We start from the raw sequence: 26,683 nt of genomic DNA on the forward strand, positions 1-26,683 counted from the left end.
CAGAAACCCTGTTTTTGGTGGGCAGTGCCAGCCTGGCTTCCAGAGCCGCTGTCCTGGTGACAGCCGGTTCCTTCTAAGTCATCAAACCACAAATGTCACATCTGTGAGTCAGTTCTTGGTTACCAAGGGCTGTTGGGACAGGGAGGCCTCAGCCCCGGGGGCTGGTTTCACAACAGCCATTGCTGTGTCCCCAGCACTGCTCTGGACAATGCCCACGGAGAGGAGGGTCTGGGGACACGGGATAACACTGTGCACAGGTAATGGGGTCACTGGTGCCATCACATTACCCTAAAGGAAAGCGGTTTGGTCCATCCAAATGACTTTTATTCTCATGTATGGGTCACTCAGCTCCCCACCAGCAGGAGAGCAGCACTGTGAGCAGTGACTCTCCACCAGTGTCTGCACACCCATGAGCAGTGACTCCCCATCGATGTTTGCACACCCATGATCAGTGTCTCCCTATCAGTGTTCACACACCCATGATCAGTGACTCCCCGTCAGTGTTTGCACACACATGAGAGCTGCACACCCAGGAGCATCCCTGCATCCCAGGCTCAGCCGGATCCTGCTCTCCATCAGCACCCTGGGTCTCTTCACCCTGCCTATATCCCCCAGCCCCTGGGGTTGGAGGGTGTGTGGGGAGCCCTGGTGCTGCCTCAGCCCCACATACACGTCGCACAGCACCGCCTGGCCATGAGATCTGGTTTGCTCCATTCATCCTCCCAGGGTAGGCTCATGCGCTCAGATCTTGCTGGCTCCTGACTGACTGCCAGTGGCTTTGCCTTTCCAAGGGACCCTGCTGGCTGGTGGCTTGCTTTTTGTGTGTGTCTTTTTTTTTTTCTTTCATATATTTGTATGTGGGAACTCATATAAATCCATTGTCTCTCATCACGTTGTTATGATCTAATAGGGGTAGAGAGGCAGTGGCGTTCCTCTTTGCTGAGCACTTTAATTCATGATGATTTCTTAGACTCCATCTCCTCTGATATGTCGTCAGTGTTTGTGGTCCACTGTTTTGGCCACAGAGGGTTTGGGAAACAAACAATGAGCTGTATGTTTGCAGGCTCAGATCACACATGGTCGGCATTAGGAGCAAGAATGCGTCTTCCCATACGAAGCGATGAGCCTGAGCTATGGACTGTGCTGTAAATACCCCCTGAACAAGGCTAAGTACAGAGGGGAGAATGTAGCAGGACCTGCCAGAGGTCCCCAGTGGCACTGAGGTGCTGGTGAGGGGGACCAGGGCTCTGTGCATCCCCTCTGCCTCCTGCTGCAGGGTGCACTTGCACCTGGTTTTCCTTCCTGGGTGCATCCAGGGTGGGAAGAAAACGTCACTGTGGGAGTCATACCCATTATGTCCATTATGTTGCATTTTCTCATGCTTCATCCCTGACATGTTGGGAACACAGCTGGTGCAAAGGCTGGACCCTTTCATGCCAGGGATCCTGGCAGCCTTTAGCTTCAGTTCTTGGCAAACCCCATCACCCTGTGGCTGGTATAACCACGGACCCAGGGTGAGAGTGCAGGGTCTCTGCAGACCCCTGGGGAAGAGCCCCTGTGCTGTCTGCTCCAGGGATGAGGCTGGCTGTGTGCTGAAGGGGAGGGATTCCTGGTGCTAGGCTGCAGGGGAAGCTGGAGGGAGCAGGGATGAGAAGGAAGAGCTTGTTTTGTGGGAGATGTGCCCTGTCTTGAGAGGTCTGGGGTGGGGGAAGTTAAAATGAGTGAAACCCTGCTGCAAACCAGGTACAGTCCCCAGCTGTGTGCAGGGCAGCGGTGTTTGCAGCATGGGGAAACGCTTGTCCCCAGCACTCTTCTTCCTAAAATGCTTTATTCTATGATGATGATGATTCGTTTCAAGAAAGCAGCCCGGCCGTCTGCGAGCTGGGGGGATTTTCCATAACATAAACACAGCAAACAGAAAAAGAAAAGGGAAAATAAAAAGGAGCACTGATTTTTCCATTCCCACTGGAAGCAGCGAGTGCGTTTGGAACATGAGGAAAGTATTATTCAAGCTATTGTAGAATAAAATATAAAAACAACCAGAATAGGAGGAGAAGGGAAAGATAAAAAACAAAACAAAAAAAAACCTCAGCTGGGAAGAGAGACACTAAAAATGGGCTTTTTTCAACAATCTCTGCCATGCAGGAGAGCCCCATGGAGACCTGGCCTTTGCCTCTGGGATGGCTGGATCTGGGTTGAGTGGTAAGAGGCTCCTGGGTTTGTGTTTCATGGAATCCCAGCCTGGTTTGGGTTGGAAGGGATCTTAAAGCTCATCCAGTTCCAACCCCTGCCACGGACAGGGACACCTTCCACTGGAGCAGGTAAAATTTCCACTTGGGAAGGTGCAGTCCTGCCCTTGGGAAGGGGTCTCCTGCCACCCTGGATGATCCCATCACCCTGGGGAGGAGCATCCCATGAGGGATTCTCATCCCCAAGGTACCACCAGTGTCACAGCCAGGGTTTGGTGAGGGATGTGTGAGTGGAACCACCACCAGCACCAGCCAAGCATCACCCCAGCCAGGACCCAAGGCACCGACAGCCCTCGACAAGGCTTTGCGGTGCCTTTGACATTGAGGCAGGGTTTGGCCTTGCAACCACAAGCTGTTGGCATGTGGGAGCCACATGCCCACAGGGAACCTGGCAAGGAGGCAGCACCTTCCAAGGGTCTTTTTTCCTGGTAATGGTTGGATATGGGGCTCCAGGGTTGCTGTTTGATTTTGACTCGCTCAGTCGCTGTGTGTGCATGGCAGCTATATTGGGATGTGATTTCACAAGGCAGCATGGTTTCTGTTAAAATAGCTTCTAAAAAAATCAAAACAAAATGGTAGGAATGATGTTAGCGGCACAACCCTGGACCAGAGTCTGCCCTGGCTCCTCTCACCCACTGCGCCTCCTGGGTCCCAGCCAGGGCTCATCCTGGCGCAGGGACAGACACAGACAGACAACGATTGTCGCAAGCTCCTCGTGCCAATGGAGAGCGTGTGATTGTGGGATGGGGAGAGCTGCTTGTGAGGAGATGCTCGTTGTGTTAACGAACCTTGGATGGGGCTTTGCAAGGGGTTTCCCACATGGTTCTGCCTGCAGCTCCAGCATCCCCGCCTGGAGCCGGCAGCACGGGCTCCGTGTGTTCATTCCATAGGTGTTGGTTGAACAGCACTTCTCCTGCAGCACAGGGAGAGCTTGCTCGGTGGAAAACCTCAGCAAGCGGCTGGAGCTGTGGCTTTCTGATCTCTGGAGTGAGCATGTGGGTTATTCCTGGGAGCAGCACGTTCCTGAGCCAGCAGCACACAACCAGCAGGGCTGCTGCAGGAATATCCCCAGCTGTAGCTCAAGTTCTCTCCCAATGTGAAGCCAAAGCACCAGGGAAGAAGCTGCACTCAGCTATGACCACCAAAACTCCCGTGAAAATCACTTATTTCCGTTCCTGTTCATATTGCTTACAAAATATTTAAAGGAATATTGCTCCCTGCATCCCACACTCAGCCTCGTGGATGTGTGTGAGTGATGGGAAGATGCTAGGCTGGGAGTGGGGCCACACATTGATGAGGTGCACGGAGAAGCTGGAGGGGCTGTTCCTTCACAGCCTGGCACACATTAAATGCCAGACATGTGCTGTTTCCCCTTAAGCTGGGAGCATCCGCATGGAGATAATTTAAGGACAGAGCATGGTGCTGTGATTTTAGTGACTTGAAGGCAGGAATAAACTACTTAGCAAGGTTTGGGAAATCCTGTGCAATTTTCCCTCATTAGGAGGAAGAAAGTATGGGCCAGAGAACATAAAGACTAAATCAGACGTGCTGTTCCAACACTGAGCCCTTGTTCTGCAGCTCCTTCACACCGCATTGTGTTTTACTGGCTACTTTTGTGCCTAGTTACCTTGAACCCTGTAATTAAACACCTCCTTTTATTAGCCCTCGGTCAGTTTGGAAAATCTCACTGAATGGTGAACCTACCCTCTTTCTATGGTGGGGGGGGGGATGCTGAGGGTGGGAGAGGAGGGACCCATAGCACTTCCTGGGACCCCCTGTGCCGCACGTCTGGGTTCCTCGGGGAGGACTGGGGCTGTGGATTGAACCCAGGGTCGCACTGGCCCTGCCAGTCCCAGAGCCCACACTTCTGCCAGCAAGGGCCTGGTGCTCTGCTGGGAGAGCAAGCACAAGGACATCTCCAAGCCCAGCAGTTTCGGAGGCTCATGCGGGCAGGGGATGGCTCCAGCCCCAGGATGCTGCTGAGGCTGCGTTTTGCAGATGAGATCCCCTCTCCCCCTGCAGTCGCTGCTCATGTGAGACCAAAAGCTGCTCCCGCATTGTCTGGCCAAGTTCTCCATTTCTCTGGTCTCCAACCCCAACCTGCTGCTGAACCACCCCAACTTCCCGGGCTCGTGGTGTCCGCAGCTGACCCGGCAGTCGGGCCCCTCCGGAACTGCTGTGAGAAACTGCTGCTGAGGGAAAATGAGCTCATGCTGATGAGCATGGGGCTGGGGACGCGGTGGAGGAGCAGGCACAGCTCCCTTCCAGGCTGCTGGAGATGGACGAGGAGCAAACAGTGATGTAACAGTGGTCCCTAAATAACATCATGTTTGATCTGTCTGAATGGGGCTGGATTCACTTGACTGTGGGTGAGTTGGAGGTTGTGTCACTGCTGGAGGAGCCCCGTGGCTGCTCTTGAGGGTTGCTGCAAACCTGATGGAGATGGGGACTGATCGCACAGGGATGACCTTGCACTGGAGGAGCTGGTCCTTGCCCAGGACTGCATTTCTTGTGGGAAAGGGCCAATATGTTGCACTGGCAGAAATGTTTGGGTGTGATCCCAGCACAGGCACTGCAAAAGGGCTGCACCAGCCTGAACCTCATCTGTACCTTCTGCCTGGACCTACAAGGCAAGATGCAAGTGATGCACGAGGCCACTGCGGAAAGCACATCTGTAAGCTGCCTGCTAAAAGGGTGTATGGGCCTCTCAAGTTACCCCAGGGTGACCAGGCTGGGGTCCCTTTGCAGTGCTGATGTCCTGAAGGGAAGCTCTACAGCTGCAGTGTGTTTGCATTTGCCTGTAAAGCTGCTGTTGCCGAGACATGACCCTGAGATGCTCTATCAGACTTGAACCAAAAAGGAAACCGGAGTTCCCTGTCTGACACCAGTGCCCTTTGGTGGTGGGGGGGGGAGCCCCTGCTTCTGTCTCCACAGTGAGGGGTGCTTGGGACACTGCAGCCCTGATGCATCCAAACCTGTGTCCGAGGTTTGCTAACAGCCAGGTGCTGGTCACAGGGAGGTGGGAGAGCCTGTGGGACGGGGAGCAGCTCCCAGGGTTCACATTCTCCCCCTCCATGATTGACTTCCCCAAAAGGATCACAGTGCCCAGCATGGACTCAGTGCACCCCACCAGGGCTTGAGCATGCACCCCTGATCATGTGCCTGTGCCTGACTCTTCCCTATGAGGTCCCTGCTGTCCCAAAACCTCAGTGCAGCATGGGAGCACTGAGCACCCGTTTGGTACCCAGCATCACCCCAGCGGTTTGGCCCACGCTGTCAGGAACTGCGCTGAAGAATAACCTTTGGGAAACACCCCTGGATGTTCAGCCGCTGTATGGGGACAGAGGTCGGTTTTCCCACCCCCTCACGGATGGGCATGAGCAATGGGGCAGTTTTGCTACCTCACGGCTGATTTTCCCAGGCAAGAAATGTCTTTCTGCAGCCTCTTCCTGTTGCGAGAGCTTTGCTCAGCACGTGCAGGAGGAATTCCCTGCACCCGGCCCTCGGCTCTCTGCCCAGGAGCCCTTCCGTGACAGCAGCTCCTCCGAGCACCAATCCTCACAGTTCGAGATCACACCGTGCTCCTCTGTGTCCACCCGTTGCACTTGTCTCGTCATCATGTGCCTTTCGGTTCCTCTTGTCGCCATCCAGACGTTTCCCCTTTTTCTTTCCTTTGGAATTTTTTTGTTATTTCTCCCCCTGTTATGTGCAGGGTTTGAAGGACTCAGCACAGCTCCAGCGGCACAGGACAGGCACTGCCTGGCCCCTGTCTCCATCCCTTCCCTTGTCCTTTTGGCTGTGCTGGGATCCAGGGCTCCAGGAGCCCAATGAAACATTCACCACAGCGTCAACCATCTGCCTTCCAACGTGAGGAACAGATGCATTGTAGATGTCTCCATGCAAGAAGAGTCCTCATTCCCCACAGGGTCTGGCAGGAGGCACCAAATCCCCCAAAACTCATCTAAAACCCTCAAAGAGAGAGAAACTCCAATGAACTTGAATAGCTCTGAACAAAGCCCAGTGTTTCCAGTCGTGTTATCCACCTTTGGGCATTTCTGGAGGAGATGGGATGTCCTTAGGTGCTCCATAACCTTTGCATGAATAGTTCTTTTTCTCTGCATAAGCACATTCTTAAAGGAGTACTGGGCTTTCATTCTCCACTTACTTCAACCATCGTACTTCTCTGTTCACTTGTTTAAATCAAGCATAAAGCTCTAACTGTTCTTTGAATATTTATGACTAGTTTTTATCTCATGCCATGCATACAAAACATACTTGATTTCTTTCCTAAAAGTTTTTTCAAGTGCAAAGTTTTAAAAACATGTGGCTTTTATTGCAGGCAGGAATGAATAACAGCATTCCACCAGTAACCACATTAAATGGAACAGTAATATTCATATGCGTAAGGGCAAAAGCTGCCTTGTTTCCTATTTGCAGTTGAACTCTGAAATTAATTAAGAACTAAAAGGATCTGACAGTCATTAAGGATCTTTCAAAAAGGAGTGGAAGTGGCAGATGGGACCCACGCTCCAAAAAACTCAGCCGTGCTATCAATAGCACAGAGGATGTGAGCCCTGAACATGCTCCTCGTTGTCAGGCCGTGGTGGGGAGAGCAGAATCGCGGTCCTGAACAATGAAGAATGGCACTTTCGTGACTTCAGAGGCACAGGATCCACGTCAATCGCACTCGTGCTCCCAAGTCACTTCACAGCTTTTGAAAACCTCATCCCATCCCATCCCATCCTGCCAGTGCTCAAGGATTCGTCTGCACCCGTCAGCAGCCGGTGCCTGGGGGTGGCGGGTCCTGGCTCCCCTTGCACTGCTCAGAGGGTTGATAAATCCCCAATGGCAGCAGCATCGCTCCTGGCTCACCCTGGTCAATGTACATGGGGCTCCACTGCTTTGCTCCGCAGATGCCTCCCTAAGGATGTGTGTGGTGTCTCCCTGGGGATGCTGGTTGAAATGAGGGCTGGTGATAAAATGCACTGAGATAAACTGGGAATAACTGGGGGGACATGCGAGCCTCAAAGCCATAAGGAGAGTCAATGACCGCTTCTCAGCTGTGACCTTTTCTAGTCATTCAAGTAATGGTGAATGAAACCTGGTACCAGGTGGAAATCTCATTGATTTTCTCTGGTGACAATATCTCATGTCAGGATCTGAGATCTTACTAAAGTCCTCCTCCTCCTCTTACCACCCCAAGCAAGGATCTTGCTTGCCAGGGCTGCATATGCAACAAGCAAGGTGGAACTGTCCAGCTGTGGCTCCCATGGGGTTAATGGATGTCCGAGCTCAGGATCTGATGTCAAACCCATGGAAGCAGGGGCTGAGAAGTGTTCCCCTGCTGTGGGTATCACCCAGCAGCCTGGCACAGCCCTGCTGGAGTCATCAACAGGCCAGTCTTGGGGCTGGTTCCTTGCCCAAGCTCAGGCTTCCCTCTGATTTATGTCTGGGACAGCCACCACCTTCCCCCCCAGCTTCCTCTTATTTCTTCCCTTGAGCCCCACAGCTTCCTCCCGCAGGAACCTCTGCCTGCAGGGCCCATAATTGCCCCATGGGAGCCCATTTTAGCGGCAACACTCTGGGGTTAAAAACTGCTACCATCGTGCACCCCATTGGACCCAGCATCTGTTGTTTGATTTATGAATGAATAGCACGCTCCCTCCCTGCATGCTGCTCTCAGATCCCCTTCCCTTAACTACAAAATAGATCCAGACACCCGCATGGCCCTACTGAGCGCTGTGCTCCTGAGAGCTCTGAGGCAGAGTTTGCGATGAATTTTTAATAGAAAGCTTCCTATAAGCCCCTGCGCTCGCTTCCTCGCTGTTGAAACAAGTGGCTCTGCTGCTAAAGAGCAGCTCAAATGAATTAAAAACTACAGAGGAGCCTGTAAGGGAAGTAATCCCAGAGAGCAATGATTTAAAGAGCCGCTGACCTCCCTGCAATGTGAACAGTAGCTTTTAAGTATTTGAAAAGAGGCCTATGCAAATCCTGGGTCTCATAATCCATTAACCTCCTCTGGAGTGCAGGGAGGGTGGCGGAGGAATATTCCCTGTGCACTGGTGTCTCCTGGTTTGCAGAGGACCAGAGCAGTGTGAGGGTTGTCCCCTCTCTGGGACTCTGAATCCTGCTGGGCTGACAAGGATAATTCAAGTGAAAGATAATTCCCATTGAGGTTACCTGTGCCATGCGGCCCGTAGCTGAACACCTGAACACTGCTTTACACCTCCAGGGATCACCAGCCAGCCTGGGGCTGGGGAGATCCTGGTTTGGCACTGCTCTGGGGTTTAGGTCCTGTTTTGTATTACTGCAAGTCAGCAATTGGCTTTGCACCTACACGATGGAGAAGTGCAGGGCTGCACCATGGGTTATGGGGTGAGGCCACTTCCCATCACCCTGAAGTCAAGACCAAGTCAGGGCTGGAGGTCAGACGGTGCTGGAGAGTGGCTTTTGGGGAGGAAGCAGGACATAGTTCCCTTAGGAATTCACTGGTGAGCGGCTCCAGGTACTATGGGAGGCATTTCTATGTTGACTTGAGGACACTGAGGTGATGCCCTTTCCAACAGGCTGCTCCCAGTATAAAAAGGGAACAGAGAAGGCTGTGAACGGCTGGGCTGTGAGCAGACACCAAGTGTATGGAGCAGCCAGAGCAGGAAGGGTAGGGATGTAGAGCTGAGAAGGAGCAGTGGGGAGAGGGCTCCATCCTTTGGGGACCGAGCCTGGTGCCACCCCTGTGGCTCGCAGGACAGGGCAGGCAGCCAGAGCCGGGCTCTGCACACCAGTGAGGGGCTGCAGCTCCCGGGGGCTGCAGGGCTGCGCAGGGAGGTGTCGGGGGCACAGGAGGGGGCCCTGGGGCTCGGTCCAGCAGCGGGAGGAGCGCGGCCGGGCCGCGGGGCAGCAGCGTCCGGGGGCAGCCCCGTCCCGCCCGCCCCGTCGCGGAGCGCCCACAGCGGAGCCTCGGCGCCAACTAGCGGCCGTTCTGCTGAGCTGCCCTCCTCACCACGCATGCGCGGGGTACCCCGCTTTACTTCCCGCACCCCTCCGATCCTCCCCTTCGGGTTACCGGGGGCACCGGGACAGGGCCCGGCACACCCGGGCTCGGCGCCCCTGCTCCGGGTTCTGCGTGGGTCCCCCCGCTGCTAACGGGGGCCGAAAAATAGAACTAACGTCTTTCACCTAAAAGGGCAGGATTTCAGCGCCGGTAACGGCGGGACACGGCCGCCGTCCCCGGGGCCGATGGGGGAGAAGCTCCGGGCACCGGCTCGACGGGCCGGGTCTGCCCAGGGGGTTAACCGGGGCTGCAGTGGGGAAACCTTCGCTCCTTCCCGTTAAAAAGAAAACATACATAGGTTTGGACACACGCACACACAAACGCGGTTTTGGGTCTTGCGAGCGGCTCCCTTTAGGCACGGCGGCTGGCGGAGGAAAACGTGTCTGGTTTGTGAAGGGACTTGAGGAAAAGGGGAATTTGTGATTTTATTTCATTGTTTGGTGTTTGGGTTTATTTTTGTTTGTTTTAAGGAAAACCTCGTCTCACCCCGCGCAGCGCGGAGCCGGGAGCGCTGCGGCCCGACGGGCAGCCCCGGTCTCCAAACACCGTCACAGCGGCCGGACAGAGCCGAGCCCCGGCGGGACGCAGTGGGCAGCGCGGTAAGGGAACTCCGCTGAGCCCCGGTTCTGCCTCGCCGCGGCCGGGGGAGCCGTGGGCAGCCGCGGAGCGGAGCGAACCGCAGCCGCCGCCGTCGTTGTGTTCCCACAGAACCAGTGGCTTCCCCACGAATTTTCTCTCCAACGATTGCGGCCGGAGCCGCCGGCCCTGCCCGCAGCCACAGCCCCGGGGGAGCTGCTGGGGGCGCCGGGACCGCCGGAGATGGAGCCGGTTTTCATTCTGGGGAGGGCAGAAGGTGGAGGCTGGGGAGCAGCAGTGTCCAGCGCAGGCCTTGGGGCGAGCAGCCCCCGTCGGTGATGTGTGTGCCGGCGGTCCCCGTGGTCCCCAGAGGCAGCCGTTTCCCCGGTCCCACCACGGTCGAGCAGCCTCCTGCTGCGGGGAGGCGGCGGGGGACGTGCTGCGCTCCCAGCCCCGTGCACGACGGCGGCTCCGGCCCCATCGCGCCCCAGACCTTTCGCCGGCGGCGGCACGAAGCCACCGAGCCCCGACGTGTGCCCGCCCTGCAGGACCCGCCGCGGTAGGGGGGGCACACGGCTCCCACCGGGCACGCCCCCATTCGGCATTAACCACGCCCCTCTTAGCTGTGACCACGCCCCCTCGTCCCGCTGGAGCCACGCGGTGGGAGGGGAGAAGGACGCCCGCGGCCCCCTCATTGGCCGGACGCCCCGTCCGTCAGGGCGCTGCCCGCCCCGCCCGGGCCGGCAGTAAATACGGTACCGGGCGGGCGGCGGACACTCGGGAGCTGGTTTCGGGGCCGCCGGTTGAGGGACCTGCTGCCGCCGAGGCGCCCGGCCGCGACGTGGCTCTGCCGGGGCTCTGCGCCGCCTTTGCCCGGCCGGGAGCGCAGCGGGACCGCCGGGGACGAGCCCCAGAGCCGGGTGGGAGCGGACACCGCGCACCGCTTGTCCCGCGCCGCCCAGCGAAGGACGGCGATCCGCCGGGACGGAGCGAGGCAGCGAGGGGCCCGGCCGCCGCTGCCCCCGCCTTTGCTCCCCGCCGCCGCGCCCCGCCGGGCCCCAGCTCGCACCCCCCGGCCGCGGCGGCTCCCTGACGCCCGCCGTTGTGATGCGTATTCCCGTAGACCCGAGCACCAGCAGGCGCTTCACACCCCCGTCCACGGCCTTCCCCTGCGGTAAGATGGGCGAGAACAGCGGGGCGCTGGGGGCCCCCGCGCCGGGGGCCCGGGCTCGGCCCGAGGTCCGTTCCGTCGTGGATGTACTGGCCGACCACGCCGGCGAGCTGGTGCGCACCGACAGCCCCAACTTCTTGTGCTCGGTGCTGCCGTCCCACTGGAGGTGCAACAAGACGCTGCCGGTCGCCTTCAAGGTAAGCGGGGATGGGGGAGATGAGGCCGCGCTGTAACCCCGGCAGGACCGGCCCGGCTCCGGGCTCGCCCCTCGCGCTTTAACTCGCTCCTGACATCACCTCGGAGCGAGCCCGGTTTATTATTTTTAATCACGTCTCCGCATTGCCCCGCGGTCACAGCATCTTAGATATTCCGTACAGTTAGGAGCTCTCAGGCAACTTTGAAGTTTAATGAGAGTGGAGGTTAATTACCTTCCTGGGAGAGGGAGGCAGGGGAGGCAGGGAGATCTAATCGGCACAAAGAAAGCGAAGAGCCGAAGCCCCGGCACAGGGCTACGCTGCCCGGGCTCCCCGCTCCGCTCCTGCGGGACCCAACGGGGCAGCCCCGGGCCGAGGCTTGGCGGCAGGAAAACCCCAGCTTTGCTGGAGCCGGGGGGACGATAACTGAGCCCCACGAACCCCGGAGGTTGTTACAAACCGGGCCCCTCCGTTTCGGCCCTGCCGGCACCGGGAGCTCGGGGCCCTCGTCGCCGGTACCCGGAGGGGGTTCGGGGGATCCGTTCCCCATCGCCGGGCGCAGGCTTCGCGCTCCCCTCCGCGGCTCCCCCGGGCAAGTCCGTGGCCTCCCCGAGTTCAGCAGCGCCTTTACACTCCCCGAATCAAACAAAATAAAACAAGAATGTCCCCGAGGGAGACCGAGGGCGGCCTCATCCCCCCCTCCTTCCCCTTTTAACAACGCTCCTTTTAACAACGTTTTTAGCTCATTTTCCCCTTCCCCACTGGTTTTCCAGCCCTCCTCGGGGGCTCGGATTGCTTTTGGTTTTGCTTTGGGGTTTTCTTGGCGGGTTTAAGGGGGAAAGCGTAGGGCAGGTTAGCTCCGACCGCCGTTAATATTAGCCTAAAATCCTCCCGTTCCCCCTTAGGTCGTAGCTCTCGGAGATGTGCCCGATGGGACGGTGGTCACGGTGATGGCCGGGAACGACGAGAATTATTCGGCGGAGCTCCGCAACGCTTCCGCCGTGATGAAAAACCAAGTGGCGAGATTTAACGACCTCAGATTTGTTGGGAGAAGCGGCCGGGGTAGGTACCGCCCGGGAAATGGTTGTCCTTTTATTTGACTTTTTAGAGAAAAAAAGGAAAAGGAAGAGGGGGGAAAAAAGGAAAAGGGGGAGAGAGAACAAGAGGTTTAGTTTATTTTAATTGTGTTTTAATGACGTGTCTCCCGCGGGCCGGTGGTTTCGTTGCCGCGGGCCGGGCTTGTCGCGCAGGAAGGAGCGGCCCCGCTCCTCCTGGAGGTTCCTCCGCTGCGGTGCAGGGCAATAAACCCACCTCGGTGTAAAGCTTCCGATGTGGGGTAAGGAGGCTGCAGCCCCCGTTCAGACCCTCCCTAGTTCATATCATGTGGCCGCTGTGAGCGCCCGGTGAGGGGACGTGCTCCGGTGCCCCCCAGTGTGAACGGTGCGCAGCGGAGAGGGCTCGTCTCGGTGCCCCGATGACGCCCGTCGTTTTCTTCGCGTTTGCCGCTTGGAAAAGCGGGTCAGGAACGTCCCTCTCCGGCTACGGAGTTTGGCTTTTCCCGTTTATCCCTCCCGCCCCTCGAATCCGCATCGCACCTGAATTGCAGAGAGCGTAAATAGAATTTCAGCATCTCGCCACCGAGACGCGCTGCGGATCGAGCCTCGTGGTTGTTTCATTTCAACGAAAATAAGAATTCTATATTTTAATGGCCATATGGCAGCGTTTTCTCAAAGGCTTTGAATGTATACGCACAATGTCAGATATATTTTGACTTCTCTGCATTAATTAAAAGCAGTGATGTTGGGAATTATTTGCATGTAATAACTGTTTACTTGTTCCTCTTTATGAAACTTGAATAGTTTACATTCTTTCATACATTTCCTTTTTCCTGTTGGCTCCTTCTCCATGCTGCAGTTTCTTTAAAACTCTCCACTTAACTGGTTGCAGGTTGATGGATGGAAAATGTTTTTCTTTTATGAATTAAGCTTTCATTTCTGTAATCAATTATTCTCTCGGGCTCTTTTCTTTCTGGGTTGGGTTTTTTAATCCTCCTTGCACAAATTTCCAAGCTGAATGCAACCCAATCTCAGCTTGACTCTTGAATTCATTATTAACGCTCTCAATTAGCAGCACTTTACAGTCCCGGGAAGCACTTGGGTGAACAGTCTCGTTCCTGGGGCAGGGTCCTGGCAAATGCTCGTTACAGCAGTAAAAAAAACCCCTCTTCTGCCTCTGTGGTGCTTTAGAGCGTAACCCGACTGCTGATTATGTGATTTTTAAATATATAACCTTGTGGGGTGAAGCTTTGTAACGTTTACGCAGCAATAACCTCATAGGGCTTCCTGGGGCTGGTGTGAAGGCGTCTCTGTAGGGTTTTCTCGCAGCGTGTGCTTAGCTCCCGGTGTACGGCCGCTCCTCCGGGTACGGGGCTCTTTCAGACCTATTTAGTGTGAAAAATCGTTTCTATTGCATTTTAATTCGGGGTGTCCCGTTTGCTTTCATTTGTTCGGCTCCAGCTCCGGGAGCCCGGTGCTGGTTTCGTTTATTCTGACTGAGATCTGGTTTCGGTGCAATAGATTTTTGCTGGGGAAGAGCCCTGTGTCTGTGTAAACGTTTGTGCAAATCTGTGTCTGGAGTGTGTGTCTCTGAATAGTCTGAGCGTGTGCCTGAACCCTGTAACATCAGAATAAGCTCCCGCTTGGAAAACATGGTTTTAAATGCTTCAGAATTGGGCATTTTTAATATTAATGTGTCCGGGCTTGTTCCCCGTCGCTGTGAGCTGGGAAGAGCGGGTCTTTCTCCTCACACACACACGCCGCAAAAAAGAATTACCATCTCCATAGACAAGACAAAGGCAGGGAAAAGGACCAGATCCCACCTATGCTTTGCTCTAAAACAAAACAAAACCCCAACCCTTTTCTGCTCAGCTTGCACTGTATGAAAAGAAAGCCAAGGCCGGTGAGGTACTGCACCCCGGCACCTGCTCTCACAGTCCGGCTATCCCACTGGAGCATCCCACAGAGCCGTAGGTGCTCCCAGACCCACTCAGGAGCTGGGGTCCAGCCCTACGCAGCTGGGGTTGAGTAACGTCAGGCCGGCTTCCTGAGAGGACGGGAAATGAGTAAAAAAGATGCTAGGTGCTAATTCTCATTTTCGATTCACAGGAGGGTTTTTGTGAGCTCTTGAGAGGCAGAAGGGGCCTGGCCAAGCTCCTGCGGGAGGTTTTGTATCGGCTGCGAGCAAGGGGGGAGGCTGAAATGCAGGGGAGTGATTTCACATGGAGAATAAAACATGAAAGTCATCATTAAAGCAGAAATCCGCTGCAGGAGCGGGCAGGGAGCTACCGGGCTCAGCTCTTCGGGCGTGCGGGAGGGTTTCTGTCTCAAGCCGTCCTCGCCCGCACGCTGCTTGCCCCTCGCATGCAAACCAAGGGGCTCCCTCCCTCACCTCTCCTCCCACGGCGTTTCCTAAATAATTGCTCCTAATAAACCTCATCCCTGCGCTCGGGTTCGGGGAAGGTTTTGCCAACAAATCCTCGGTGTTGGTTGGTTTCATGTGGCCGAGCCGGCGCCCGGGAGCCTCCGTGCTCCGCAGGCTGCGGCTGCAGCGCGGCTCCTGGTGCAGGTTGTCAGCGCAGGGATTGAGGTGGTGTTTTGGGAGGGTAAAACCAAACCCTTCTTGTGCAGAGCACGGGCTGCAGGTTTGTGCGCTGTTCAGTGCTGTGCTAAAAGCGGAGGTGAGGCACGGGTTGATGCTCGCTGTGCTTTAAAGCCACCATTTTCTCCCCCCACCGACACTCCCGTAGAAAAACTCTCCCACCTGGGATAATTGCGGAATGTTCTCTGGAGCAGATCATTTCACTTTCCGTTTATTCTTTTTCCCTTCTAGCTGTATAAATACGGTTTTGTTTTGCTATGGATATTCTCAGGTTCAGCCGTGTAGATAGGTGGTGGTCGGGATGTGAAAAACGCTTCATCCCCATAGGTAAAAAGGGAAAGGAGGTGACTTCTTGCTATGGTTCTTTGTGAAGCGCAGGCTGGAAAAGCTTCGAGCTGTGGCATAGTCACTCCCAGCCTGATTCCTGCTGGGGTTTATACCTCTGAAATACTAGATACCTTTGAAATCCCACCGTGATTGCTCTTGAGGGGTTGGTCAGAGCCGTTTGCTCCCTTGCGTGTGCAGCCTTCCCCCTTTATACAAGGGAGCATCCCATGGGCACCAGGACCCAGATTGTGGAGGGGGTCCTGTGTCCAGCACTGTGTTTCAGGGCTGGATTCACATGGGAAAAAGAGAAGCATCTGAGCAGGAAGGCACCAGGAAGCTGCTGTGGGTGGAGGGGTCAGTATGGGGACAGGGATGGGGAGGAGGGGGACAAGTGACTTTTCCATCCAGGAAGGTCCTGGCTCCTGCTCTGAACGGGGTCCAAGCCTCTCTGTGCAGCAGCCAGCAGAACCCCAGCGGGAGCCGGCCGAGCTTTGTGTCTCAGCCATCATGTCTCATAAAATTAAATGATGTGTGTGTTGGAGTTCGGTGGATGTGGATATTTGTGTCTGAGCTTGCTCCAGCAGGAGCTTTTCACTCCCACAAGAGCTGAACCCTCATTTCTCCCTGTTTTGTTTTCTTTCCCCTCACCTTCCTTAGGAAAAAGCTTTACCCTGACGATCACCGTGTTCACCAACCCCACGCAAGTTGCTACCTATCACCGAGCCATTAAAGTGACTGTGGATGGACCCCGGGAGCCACGAAGTAAGTGATGTGTTTTACTTGGCAGCCACTGAGAAGCGTGGAGGGGATGAAGGGGTTGGGCTCTGTGTGGTTGAAGGACGCAGGATTCTGCTGTGGCCAGGCCAGCCGGGGCAGGCACCCCTCACACAGCTATGTGAGCCCTGGGACCGTGCGCTGCGTGGCACCGTGTGGATGCTTTCCTGTTCTTTGCACAAGGGAGCATGTTGTGTGTCTCTGCCTGCTCTTGCCACCTCCATATCCCACTGCGGGGGGATGGTTTCGTAGCTCCAGCCCTGGTAGTGGCTGGGATGTAGGGAAAATGCTGTGGGTATAAGGAGGACTTGAATGTGGTGTTGTTGTGCAGGGCACGGCTGGGGGGTCGCAGCCATCAGAGGCTGAATTGCTGATTATTGAGCTGGAATGAGTGCAGGTTTCTTTGCTGGGTTCTCTTTGCCTGTGTGTCTGCAGGGCCCAGCAGGGCTCAGTGAGCACCTTTCCCTTTGCTCGGTGCTGGTTTCACTTTCGGGTTGTCGGAGGCTCTGGCTGGTGACGGCTTCCGAAAGCCCAAGAGATGAGTGAACCACAGGAACACCTCTGAGCTGTGGTGCTCCCAGGGTGCAGGAAGGTGCCTCTTGGCTGGGGAGGGCTCTTTGCACACACAGCTGTGAATCACCCTCTTGGGCCTGGGGGCTGGCACTGGGCAGATGTGAGCTCACTTTGGCATCTCCTGTGACCAGTGCAGGGAAATGCTCCGGTGCCATCCACTCAGGAGTTTCCTTGTGCCACAAGTATTATTTGCTCTGTGGGATTGCCCCCTTTGCAGCAAGATCTCATCCCCAGGGCCTCTGTCTCTGGGTTTTTGCTCCAGCTTTGCCTTTGTGCTCACTCAGCATCACCCTTGGGACTATAAAGCAGAGTTTGTTCCCTTTGCGTGTAAGGTGCCCAAACTGAAGGGAAAGGGTTTGATCCTTTGAAACATACTTTAGTAAATACTTTCTGCTGATGCTGTCTCAGGGCCATCGGTGCCCCTTGATGTCAGGCCAGGTGAAGGCTGTTCCCTCAGCGAGGGGGTTTTATTTGCTTTGAGGTTTGCTGGGTTTTGTTCCCCCTTCTATTTTGGAGCACAAGAAGCTTCACTGGCATTTCCAGGATTTGCCAGACTGGCATCCAGGCAATGCCATACTGTTGGGGTTTTAAGGCAGGTCCCTGTATGGGGCTGTGGCAGTGAACAAACATGGATTGTGGTGGGTGCTGCAGCCACTGGGATTGGGCTGGGAGGGGAAAGCAGGCAGGGAATTTCACAACTCTTCCAGGTCAGGAATAGAAACCAGGTCTCCTGACTCCTGTCTCAGCCCTTTATCTGCTGCATCAGATTGCCTTTCTAATAATAATAATAATCAGGAATACATAAATAATAATACAAGGTGAGATAGTTGCTACTCTTGGCGTTTGGTTTGCTCTGCACCGATAGCCAGCAGTCGCCAAACCCTGCTGAATCACACCCGTTCCTCCTGAATTTCAACATCCCATCCCATCGCTCCCATCTTTAATTTACATCCCCTGATACAGGTGAGGGCTGGGGGGCTGTGCTGTTAGGCTGTGGCTGAGCCCTCCTTTGGTTACACCAGGGAGAACCAGGGATGGAGCAGCTCATCCTGGCTCCGTGTGCCAGGGATGAGCTCCCCGGCAGAGCTGCAAGGTCAGCACTTCCCTGGGGACTGCTGGGGTTGGTGTTTTTCAGGTCAGATGTAAGGAAGCTGTTCCCTGTGAGGGTGCTGAGGCGCTGGCACAGGGTGCCCAGAGAAGCTGTGGCTGCCCCATCCCTGGCAGTGCTCAAGGCCAGGTTGGGCAGAGCTTTGGGCAACCTGGTCTGGTGTGCGTTGTCCCTGCCCATGCCAGGGGGTTGGAACTGGATGATCTTGAGGTCCTTTCTAACCCAGAACAGTCTGTGGTTCTGTGACTTGTAGACCTCAGAATGCCTGTGCCGGAGGTGAAGGCTCCCCGAGGAGCCCTTCATGGTGGTTGTTTGCTGCCTTGTGTACACCCCAAAGGTCAATCTCTTCCCCACCCCTGCACCCATAAATTACTGATCGAAGGAGTTCAGGCCCAAGCTGTGCTTTGGGGAAGTTTTTCAGATGATCACAGGTTTGTCTGTGGTAAAGGGCATATTTTGACTCCCACTTGGACCCTGGGGCTTAAATTCATGACTGAGAATTCAACGTCTTGAACAAGAAGAGTAAAACCCCCCTCGTTCACAGGCTTGGTTTGCGTTTTTGAATGAATGTGCCCTTCCCTCCCTGCAGAAACCCTCAGTGTGGAAATACCGGCTGCAAAATGATCCAGGTTGACTTCTGGAAACCCAGCGTGGTTTTCCTGGTTAACCTGCCACTGGGTGGCTCTCAGGCACAGCACCCCTGGGTGCTCCAGCACCCAGCAGCATCAACACCCAAGCAAAACGCAGCTGTGACAAGCTATGGCCAAACGCAGTGGCCAGCGCTGCCGGCCCTGCTTGGCCTTGGGAGTAGTGGGTCTATATGTTATATCTTTTTAACACCTATATGTGTAAGTACATATGTGTGCGTATATGTGCACATAGAAATAGCTGGGGGTTTCCCTTCCTTGACTGCAGTGTGACAAATGAGTGGGACATGGTACATGTTGGCTCCCATTGTGCAGGGTCAGCACTGGCTGGGGCTGGAGGCTGGATGTGGGGCTGGTGTGAGCGGGCAGAAGAGCACCCTTAATGCAGAAAGAATTGGTCATTTGTTTTGGTGTCCTGGGAAAGCCCTGGGCATCATCTTCTCACATGCAGTGAAATCTCTCCAGCCAATGTTCTAGTGAAGTTTTTGGGTCAGAAATGCAGCTGGGCTCCCTGCCCCACCTCTGAGCATCCCATTCATCTTCCACCCCTGTCCCACAGCTTCCTCTAAAGCCCATAAGCAAATCTTTTAACTAAAGCTCTGCCCAGAAAAAAAAAAAAAACTTCTGAGGAGTTTCAAATGGAGTTGAGATGGGTGAGAAATCACAAGGAAGTGGGTGAGAGCTGGAGCTTCCCACGGGGCCTGGGAAGGAGCCTGGACAAGGGCATCAGAGGAGCTGGTCCCAGGGTATTGAAGAACTGAGAGTGCTGGTTTGTGGCCCCACAGCCATGTGAGGACCAGCACCAGTGCATGTGGGGCTGGGGATGGTGGTGCCCTTGGCTGAGCTGCTGTGGTCCCCAGGCATCCCTGCCAGTGTCACACCGGCCCCCCCGGGCAGCCGCTCACACAAAGATGGTATTTTCTTGTTCTCAGTCTCCTTCTGGGTTAGATCTGGAGAGGAAAAGGACATTCTGTCAAGTTGGCACCTTAGCTCTAAACAAATAGCGCAGTGGGTGCCAAGTGTTGACATTCTTTGTACAAACAGGAAGTAATAAAATATTTGAGCTTCCTGTGAAATTTCCTTCAATTTTTTTTCCATCCCCTCCTTTTCTGCAGCTCTTGGTTTAGGAAGGGCCCCGCTCGGCCAAGCTGCAGCCCTGCTGCAAAGGCCTCTTGCACCACAGCTCCTTGCAGAATAACCCACAAGAGGCAGAACACAGGGACATGAATAGCTGGAAGTTGTACAGGGGTATTTAGTCTACTCCTGGGCAAATGGGAGCATCTCCAGGGCCTCCCCCATCACACCCACTTGCTGGATTCATTCCCTTCCATTGCTTTCATCTCCTCCCTGCCTCCATTCTCCTCCTCCCAGCTCCCCTGTGCAGCCCCAGCACCTTTCAGCCCATCTCCTGGGAGCTCTTATGCCAAGTAACCTTGGTTTGGTTTTTGCTTTGGATGCCTTTTTCTCCATCGTTGACTTTTTTCTTGCTGCCGTTCAGTGTTCCTTAACCTCTCTTTGCCCCTTTTTAAACCTCTTTTGCCCTTAACCCCCTTGTTTCTGATTTCCACCCCATCCCTGCTGTCCTGGCCACCCTGTTGAGGAGGAAAGGGAGACCAAGAGGACTTGATCACCCTCAATAACCCTCGAGGGGAAGCACACCTTCACCCAGCCATGCTCACCTGTGCTATAAACTATTCCTTTGGCTGGACAAAGGGTGCACAAAGCCCTGTGTGCCAGTGCTGGGGAGGTGCGGAGGGGTGAAGGCAGTCATGCTAGGATGTGCAGAGGCCAACAACTTGCATAGTGAAGGCTTGGACTGGCTTTGAGTATAAAGTTGCTTTCTGAATGATAAAATAGAGGGAGGGATGTATCTTGGTTGTTCATCCCTGAAGGCAGCAGGTCCCTGCGTCCCCCTTGTTAGCAGCAGTGAGAGTGCTTGTGGAGGGGCTGGTGGTAACTGTTGGTGTCTCCAGCCCTGCTCATTCTGGGGGTGTGCATCAGAGATCGGATGCCTTTGGTCATGCCCCTGCTTGGTGTGACAAAGGCCAGGAGGATGTCCCCATCCTGCAGCATCCACTGGCCAGGCTGGCAGGAGGAGGATGATGATGGGGCTCTCCCTGAACAGCACGTAGCTGTTGTGAAAACGGGATGAAAAAGCTTCCCACCTCTCCCGGCTCCGACCTGTTTCCAAGAACCAGGAACCACAACTTCTTTCTTTCGTGCTTCCAAGCTCCTGAGCAGGGTGAGGGTTTTCCTCCCTGTGTGTGGTGTCAGCCTGAGCCACAGCCCTTGGCTGGGAAACGGAGGGCTTTGGATGTACAGAGGGTGGAAACCCCCTTGTCTGTACCCATGCAAGATGTCAATGGAATCTGTGTCACTGAGGTGCTGGTGGTCAGTGGCTGCAAGGCTGTGGCTTGGGTGCTGGCTGCTCTTGAGCTCCCCGTGCATGGGAACTGCTTGGCTTCAAGTACAGGGCGAAAAAAGCAAACCTGGGAGAAAGATTAACTGTAAAGAGGAGACCCCCTGAATCCTGTGGAAACCCCTGAAAATCCCCTCTAAATCCAACCTGAAGGGGCTTTGCTGCTGTGCACTGCAGGGTGCTGGGGTGGCTGCGGGAGGAGGGTGCCTGTGGGTGCCCCGGCCCCATCACAAGGGCAGCTCTTGTGGGGAGGGTGCAGGTTGCCTGGCACTCACTGGGGATGACACACACCTTGTGTGGCTCCTCCATCCATGTGGATAACCGAGTGCCCGAGCCTGGCACACCCCATGTCTCACCCCACGCCTGGCATCTTGCTGGCCCCAGCTCCCTGCGTCCCAGTGCAGCCCCAAACACCCCAGAAAACCCTTCTCTATTAATTTCTTTAAGATGCATCTGAATCCATTTGTCTTGAGTTCAGAGGAGTCTCTGCTGTGGGGTTTTCCGTCTTATTCCTAGTGGATGCTTTGCTTTGAGGCTAGAGAAAAAAGGATGTGCAGGGCTGTGCTCCAAGTCAAGTGATCCCCCCACTACTTCCGTGGCTGTAGATAAGTCTGAGATTTAATATGTTACAGAGTGGTTATTTCCTTGCTGGCTCTGGGGTTGTAATATCTTCAAAAGCATTGATGGTTTCTGGTGGGATTTCTGACCCCTTGGTAGTTGCTTGTAGCAAAGAGCATCTGATTGGGGCTTCCTTTGTTTGCACTGGGTTTTGTAGTGGGGGAAAGAGAAAGATGAAGCAGGAACATTCCTGTTACCATTGGGAAAAGCATCTGACTCATGAATTCACCCATCACTGGGTTTCAGGGAAGGGCAATGGCCGGAGCCTTTGGGAAAGGCAGAGCCACTGTTGGGGAGCAGGGACAATGCAGAAACCCCTCTGCAGAGCTGGTGTTTGCCCCCCAGCTCCATGGCAGTTTTGCCTGGCCCATCTTGTAGTGCTTTGTCCCATGGCCCTGGGCTGTATTTACCTGTGGTATAAATTCACATGGAGCTTCCTCCACATGGGAGAAGGGAAAAAGCTTTTCTCATGGTTTTGTTACAACTTGGAGCAATTTGAGAGGAGATGGGATCTGGAATTGTTCTGTGGAGCTGGAATTGTGCTGCAGGAAACCTGGGGCAATGTGTTCTGCCAGCTCCTTGAATCTGGATAATGAAACCTGTAGCTCTCCCATTCCTGGGATATGGGGGAATTGGGACCTACTGAGTGGTAGACACAGGTGTGGGTCAGTGAGCAACAGCCTGAAACAGCTGAGGATGAAGAAGAGAGAGTGAAGCAGTCAGTGGGGTTACAGGATGGGAGCCAAAAAGGAACAACGGCAAAATGATCCCCTCTTGCCATATTCCCATGGGCATTCTGGGCTGCAGCATGCCCAGGGGCCGTGTTTGCTGCACCTCTCACCCTCAGGGATTCAATACAGCCTCAGCAAGTGCTTGGAGAAGAGAGAATAAATGATTAGAGGGTCTTGTCCTTCTCAGATGCTCGAGTGGAGACCCAGGACGGGGCTGCTCGTGCCAGTATTGTGTGAGTTCAGATCCTTATCCTGGCTGAAAGGCTCCCTCATGGGGTGAGCAAAACTCAGACTGGGGAGGTTTCTGTGATTAAAAGCAGGCTCAGTGCTGAAGTGCTCCCGTGGGGTGACAGTTTTGAGTATTATTAGGGGCTTTTGTTTTATTCCCCTGCTTGTCCTTAGCTGGATATAAATACTCAGGCATCTCCCAGCTTGTCCGGGAATTAGGGAAAAAGAAAAGGGAAATTGCAAAGAAAAAGGAAAAATAAGAGGGAGGAAAAAAGAGAAAAATAAATCAATGAAACCATCGAGATCATTTAAATAAATAAATGACCTCACCACTTCCGGCACAGTTCTTTGTCGACATAAAATAGCTACAAACGTGGGGCTTAAAATACGCTGACTTTGGACTTCTTGAGAGCTGTCCCCCTCCCTGGGAGGAAGAGGAGGAAATCCTGAGTGACACTTTCTCGTTTCCCTATGAACTCCCTGCTCTGGATGTGCTGCAGCTCTTGGAGATGTTTCAAGAAACACTGGGGGCTCCATACAACTGCTTTGGGTCATGCTTTGGGACAGAGCTGTGCAGAGCTCATGGGTCTCCGACCCAGCCCTGCAGGGCCCTAATGGAGCAGCAAAAGGGCTTTGGATGGAGTGTGGGCTTTCGGGAGGCCTGGAGCACGGCAGGCAGGGGCAAGCCTCAATGGGAATGTAGTATTTTAATAGCTCAGTTTTATTGGTGTTTTCTCTGCCGTCCCTCCAGCTGCAATGGGGTGGTTGGTGCCTGGAATGGGGCACAGAGACCGTTCAGCTCCATCCCACCCTTCCCTGTCCCGTTTGCTCCTTGGATGGAGACAAATGAAATGCAAACGCTGGGTGATGGGACTGGGCAGGAGGCAGAGGCTGGTCCTGCATCCTGGAGCAGGTGCTGCCGAGCGATGAGCTGGTGCAAGGTTCTGGGGTCCTGCAGGAGCCTTTGCAAACCAGTACTTGCTGCCACGGGCGGGTTCTCTGTTTGTATTCCCATCCCTAATGTGTTTTGATCCCACTGGGAAGTTTGCACCCTTTGGGATTTGCCCAGGCCGACCAGGGCATTGTTTTCTTGCAGAGGCAGCTCGGACACTGTCGATACATGCATCACAGGCAATTATGTTCAACTGCCTCCTCTTGTTTCTTATAGGCATTGCCATTCAGTTAACTCCTTTGGGGTCCCATCCTGCAACCATGGGGTGAGGGGGAGCCAGGGCTTGGAGCTGAGAAGATAATGGGTAAAAAGCCCTCAGGGAGCAAAGCAGCTGGGTGCTGGTTTGTGTGGGTCGGGCTGTGCCCCACGTGAGACCTGCTCACCCCTTTCCATGGCACAGGAGCATCCCTGGGGACACCAGAGCATTCCCTGGGGAGAGCAGAGCAGGGACAGAGGCTGCCGACCATGCTCAAAGCGATGGGTTTGCATCTCCTGGGCCTTTGGTGCTACAGCTCGAGGCTGTAATCACGGCCTCAGGTATTAACACAGCAACCAAAATTATATGGGCTCCAGTAAATTCACCCCTTTAATTATTTTATTTGCCACATACATTAAATTCCTCCTCTCCTTTTATAATCACCTGGCGCATAATAACTTCAAATCATTTAACTTAAAAGTGACCAGGATTTTCTAGGCGAAGCTGTACTGGGAGTCAGAACAGGGAAATGATTTTTGCTTGCATTGTACAAAGAAATCTTTGTTGAAATTGGTTGCAACACCTCCTGCTTTTGAAAGCTTCGGGAAAACCCGAGGGCACGATTCTCAGCTGGGCTGGAAGGAGCATTCCTGCTCCAGCTTCGGGGATAATCGGAATCAGAGAAGCAGGAGAGAATTTGTAAGAGATGAAACTGGAGCAAAAGGATCCTTTGGTGGGTGGGAATGTTTGGAGAATGAAGTTGCATTGATGCCTCTTCCAGAAGGCCACTGGGGTTTTGATGCTGGTGCTGGAGCAGTTGTCGGGTGCTGTACAAATAAAAGGGAGCTGTGTGGAGGGACCAGTGTGCTGGGTGGGATGGGAGTGATGGTCAGCATGAAAAGGAGCATTGGTGAGCACTGGGGCAAGGATGTTGGTGACCTTCCCTCCCTTGCAAAGGGACAGTGTTTTGCCCTGTGCCTCATCTTACCCACTTGTAAAGCAGAGCTAATGACCTGGTGGGCAGCAGGCGATGTGGGAGCGTTGCACATTTGTGGAGGTTGCTGTTGAGGAGGTTTTATCATGCTGTAGCTGGGACTGCATCGTGCAGCATTATTAATGCGCTGCAGCCCCATTTCCACTGGGCAGGATTTGTGAGCTCAGGACAGTGCAAAGGGTCACAGGCAGGGGGAGAGGAAAGAAGTCAGTGCTAAAAGGAAAGTTTTGTTTCAGGGAAGGCAGCAGCCAAAGCACCAGAACTATCAAACAAAACCACAAGATCACATCAGATGTCAGGGCAGGACACATCTCGTTTCTCCCTCTCAAAAGGGCTTATCAGTGCAACCAATCACTTTAATGATGTGGCAGAGGGAGGAAGAGGATTTGACTCAGAGTGAGATGAAATTTAGTTCCTAAGACCCTTCTCTTCCGCTGCCGGAGACCAGTCACCTGCTCTGCAAGAGATAAATCATATCCTGCAGCGGAAGGTGCTTAGACGTGATTTTGCATTATTTTACCTTACTCTCTCCAGTGAATCCACACACTGTAGTGGGAGGGGGAGGAAGAACCCAGCAAGCAGAAAGCATCCCCACTGCCTGTCTCAGCCTCTGAGCCCTTGCACTGTGCCAATGGGAAGGTGCTGAGCAGCTGAGCCCCATGTTCCTATGCCTCTCTGCATGGAGGTTCCCAGCTGAGCACATCCCAAAGGCACTGCCTGTGGTCTGCCCGTGCACAGCTCTGCTGCTTTGGCTTTGGAGGAGCAGCGTTGCAGAGAGGACTGAGGGTGCTGTGCAGGTAGTGCGGCTCTGGGGCTCTCGCCTGTAGCGTTGTGCTGGCAAAGCTCAGCAGCAGCAGTAATTATCTGACATACCAACCCGTCTCTGGAGATGGAGCTTGAAGCTCAGTCCTGGGATAGGGGAATATTAGTATTCAAATGCCAGGGCTCAGCTCCAGCTCTGTCCTAGGGCAGAGGGGAAACCCAGCGCTCAGCATCCTCACACCTTGGGAAAGTTGGATCTGTTTTGATGGAGACCAGGACTAGCAACCCCCTGCTGTACCTGGTCATCAGATGCATCTTGTGTCCACTAGCACATCCCTTGCACAGGTCTGAACCCAGCAGATGGTCCTCCCCATCCTGGGCAGAGTAAAACTAGTGTCACCCAAAGGAATTTGATGTGCTTGCCCTAATGGAACAGGTTATGAACTGGGAAAAACCAGCTATACTGGTACCACACGGGTCCCATTTCAAGTTGTTAGATAGCAGGCATTAACTCACTGCAAATTGGCATCACGCCACTGATCTATGGAGTGACAGCTAATGCATGCAGCTGAAAATCTGATCTCAGACGTGGCTGAGGCAATACCAGCTGGATGTACTTGAGATCTGTCTGCTTCCTCCCCAGCACCCAGCTTTGAACCAGGGGGTTTGCCCAATTCCATGAGAACTGGATCACAGCCCATAAAAGAATTTCGCTTTCCTGGAATCAGGAGCCGGTGCAGAGGATTCAGTGAGGCTGGGGCTGGTGGGGTTTGCATCTGCTCCGAGAGCTGCCGTGCTTCCTGCACACTGCACCGACCTGCTGGCCTGTGACACGGGTGGAATACTCAGATCTGCAAATCAAAGCTCTTATGAGGCACCTACTTCCCTCTGCAGCCCCAGAGCCAGGTTTTCAGAGGTCTTTATGGATGGAAAGGTGCAGGAAAGCACTCATGGGGATTTTCAGCAAGGCACAAGTGAGATAGATGTTTAAAACCTGATGGATTTTACCCAGTCTGCTGCTGAGCATGCCCCCAGTGTTCCCTATGCTGAGAACTGCTTTAAAGTATCTTTGCAAATCCAGAATGACTCAGTCTCTGCTGAAACCCTAGGAATGGGAGCTCGTGTTCTTCAGGGATTTGTGCCGAAGGCATGTGGAATTTTGGAGGTGATGTTCCTCTGGATTTGAACAGGGACCACAGCTCCTGAATCCCAGGGGCTTTTGGGAATGCTACCCTAGCTTTCTGTTTAAATCTCTGATTTAATACCCTGCTTTGTTTTCCTTCCAGAGGGCTTAGTTCTGGGGTCTTCCAGTGTAATAACAGGATTTACCAGAAGGTGCCCCCATGGCAGGGTGGGCAGGGAGAGGCAGAGGCAAAGGTACTGACCCAGAAGTGAAAGGAGATGAGGGGCTGGCGAAGCCGCTAATCAATGCCAGGCTGCCTAGAACGAACATCTC

General features: G+C 54.3%; 1 protein-coding gene across 1 annotated transcript in view; it reads left to right on the forward strand.

The window, feature by feature from the left end:
* The first annotated feature begins 10,655 nt into the window (after nt 1-10,655).
* The window catches only part of RUNX3 (RUNX family transcription factor 3), a 35,102-nt gene continuing 19,074 nt past the window's right edge, over nt 10,656-26,683 (forward strand). The window contains exons 1-3 of the mRNA XM_005142453.3: nt 10,656-11,244; nt 12,147-12,303; nt 15,883-15,987. Coding sequence (XP_005142510.2) covers nt 10,984-11,244; nt 12,147-12,303; nt 15,883-15,987 — 523 coding nt within the window. The 5' untranslated portion in view covers nt 10,656-10,983. The remainder of the gene's footprint in view (nt 11,245-12,146; nt 12,304-15,882; nt 15,988-26,683) is intronic.

Source organism: Melopsittacus undulatus, chromosome 14 (genome assembly GCF_012275295.1).
Source record: "Melopsittacus undulatus isolate bMelUnd1 chromosome 14, bMelUnd1.mat.Z, whole genome shotgun sequence".
Classification (NCBI taxonomy): domain Eukaryota; kingdom Metazoa; phylum Chordata; class Aves; order Psittaciformes; family Psittaculidae; genus Melopsittacus; species Melopsittacus undulatus.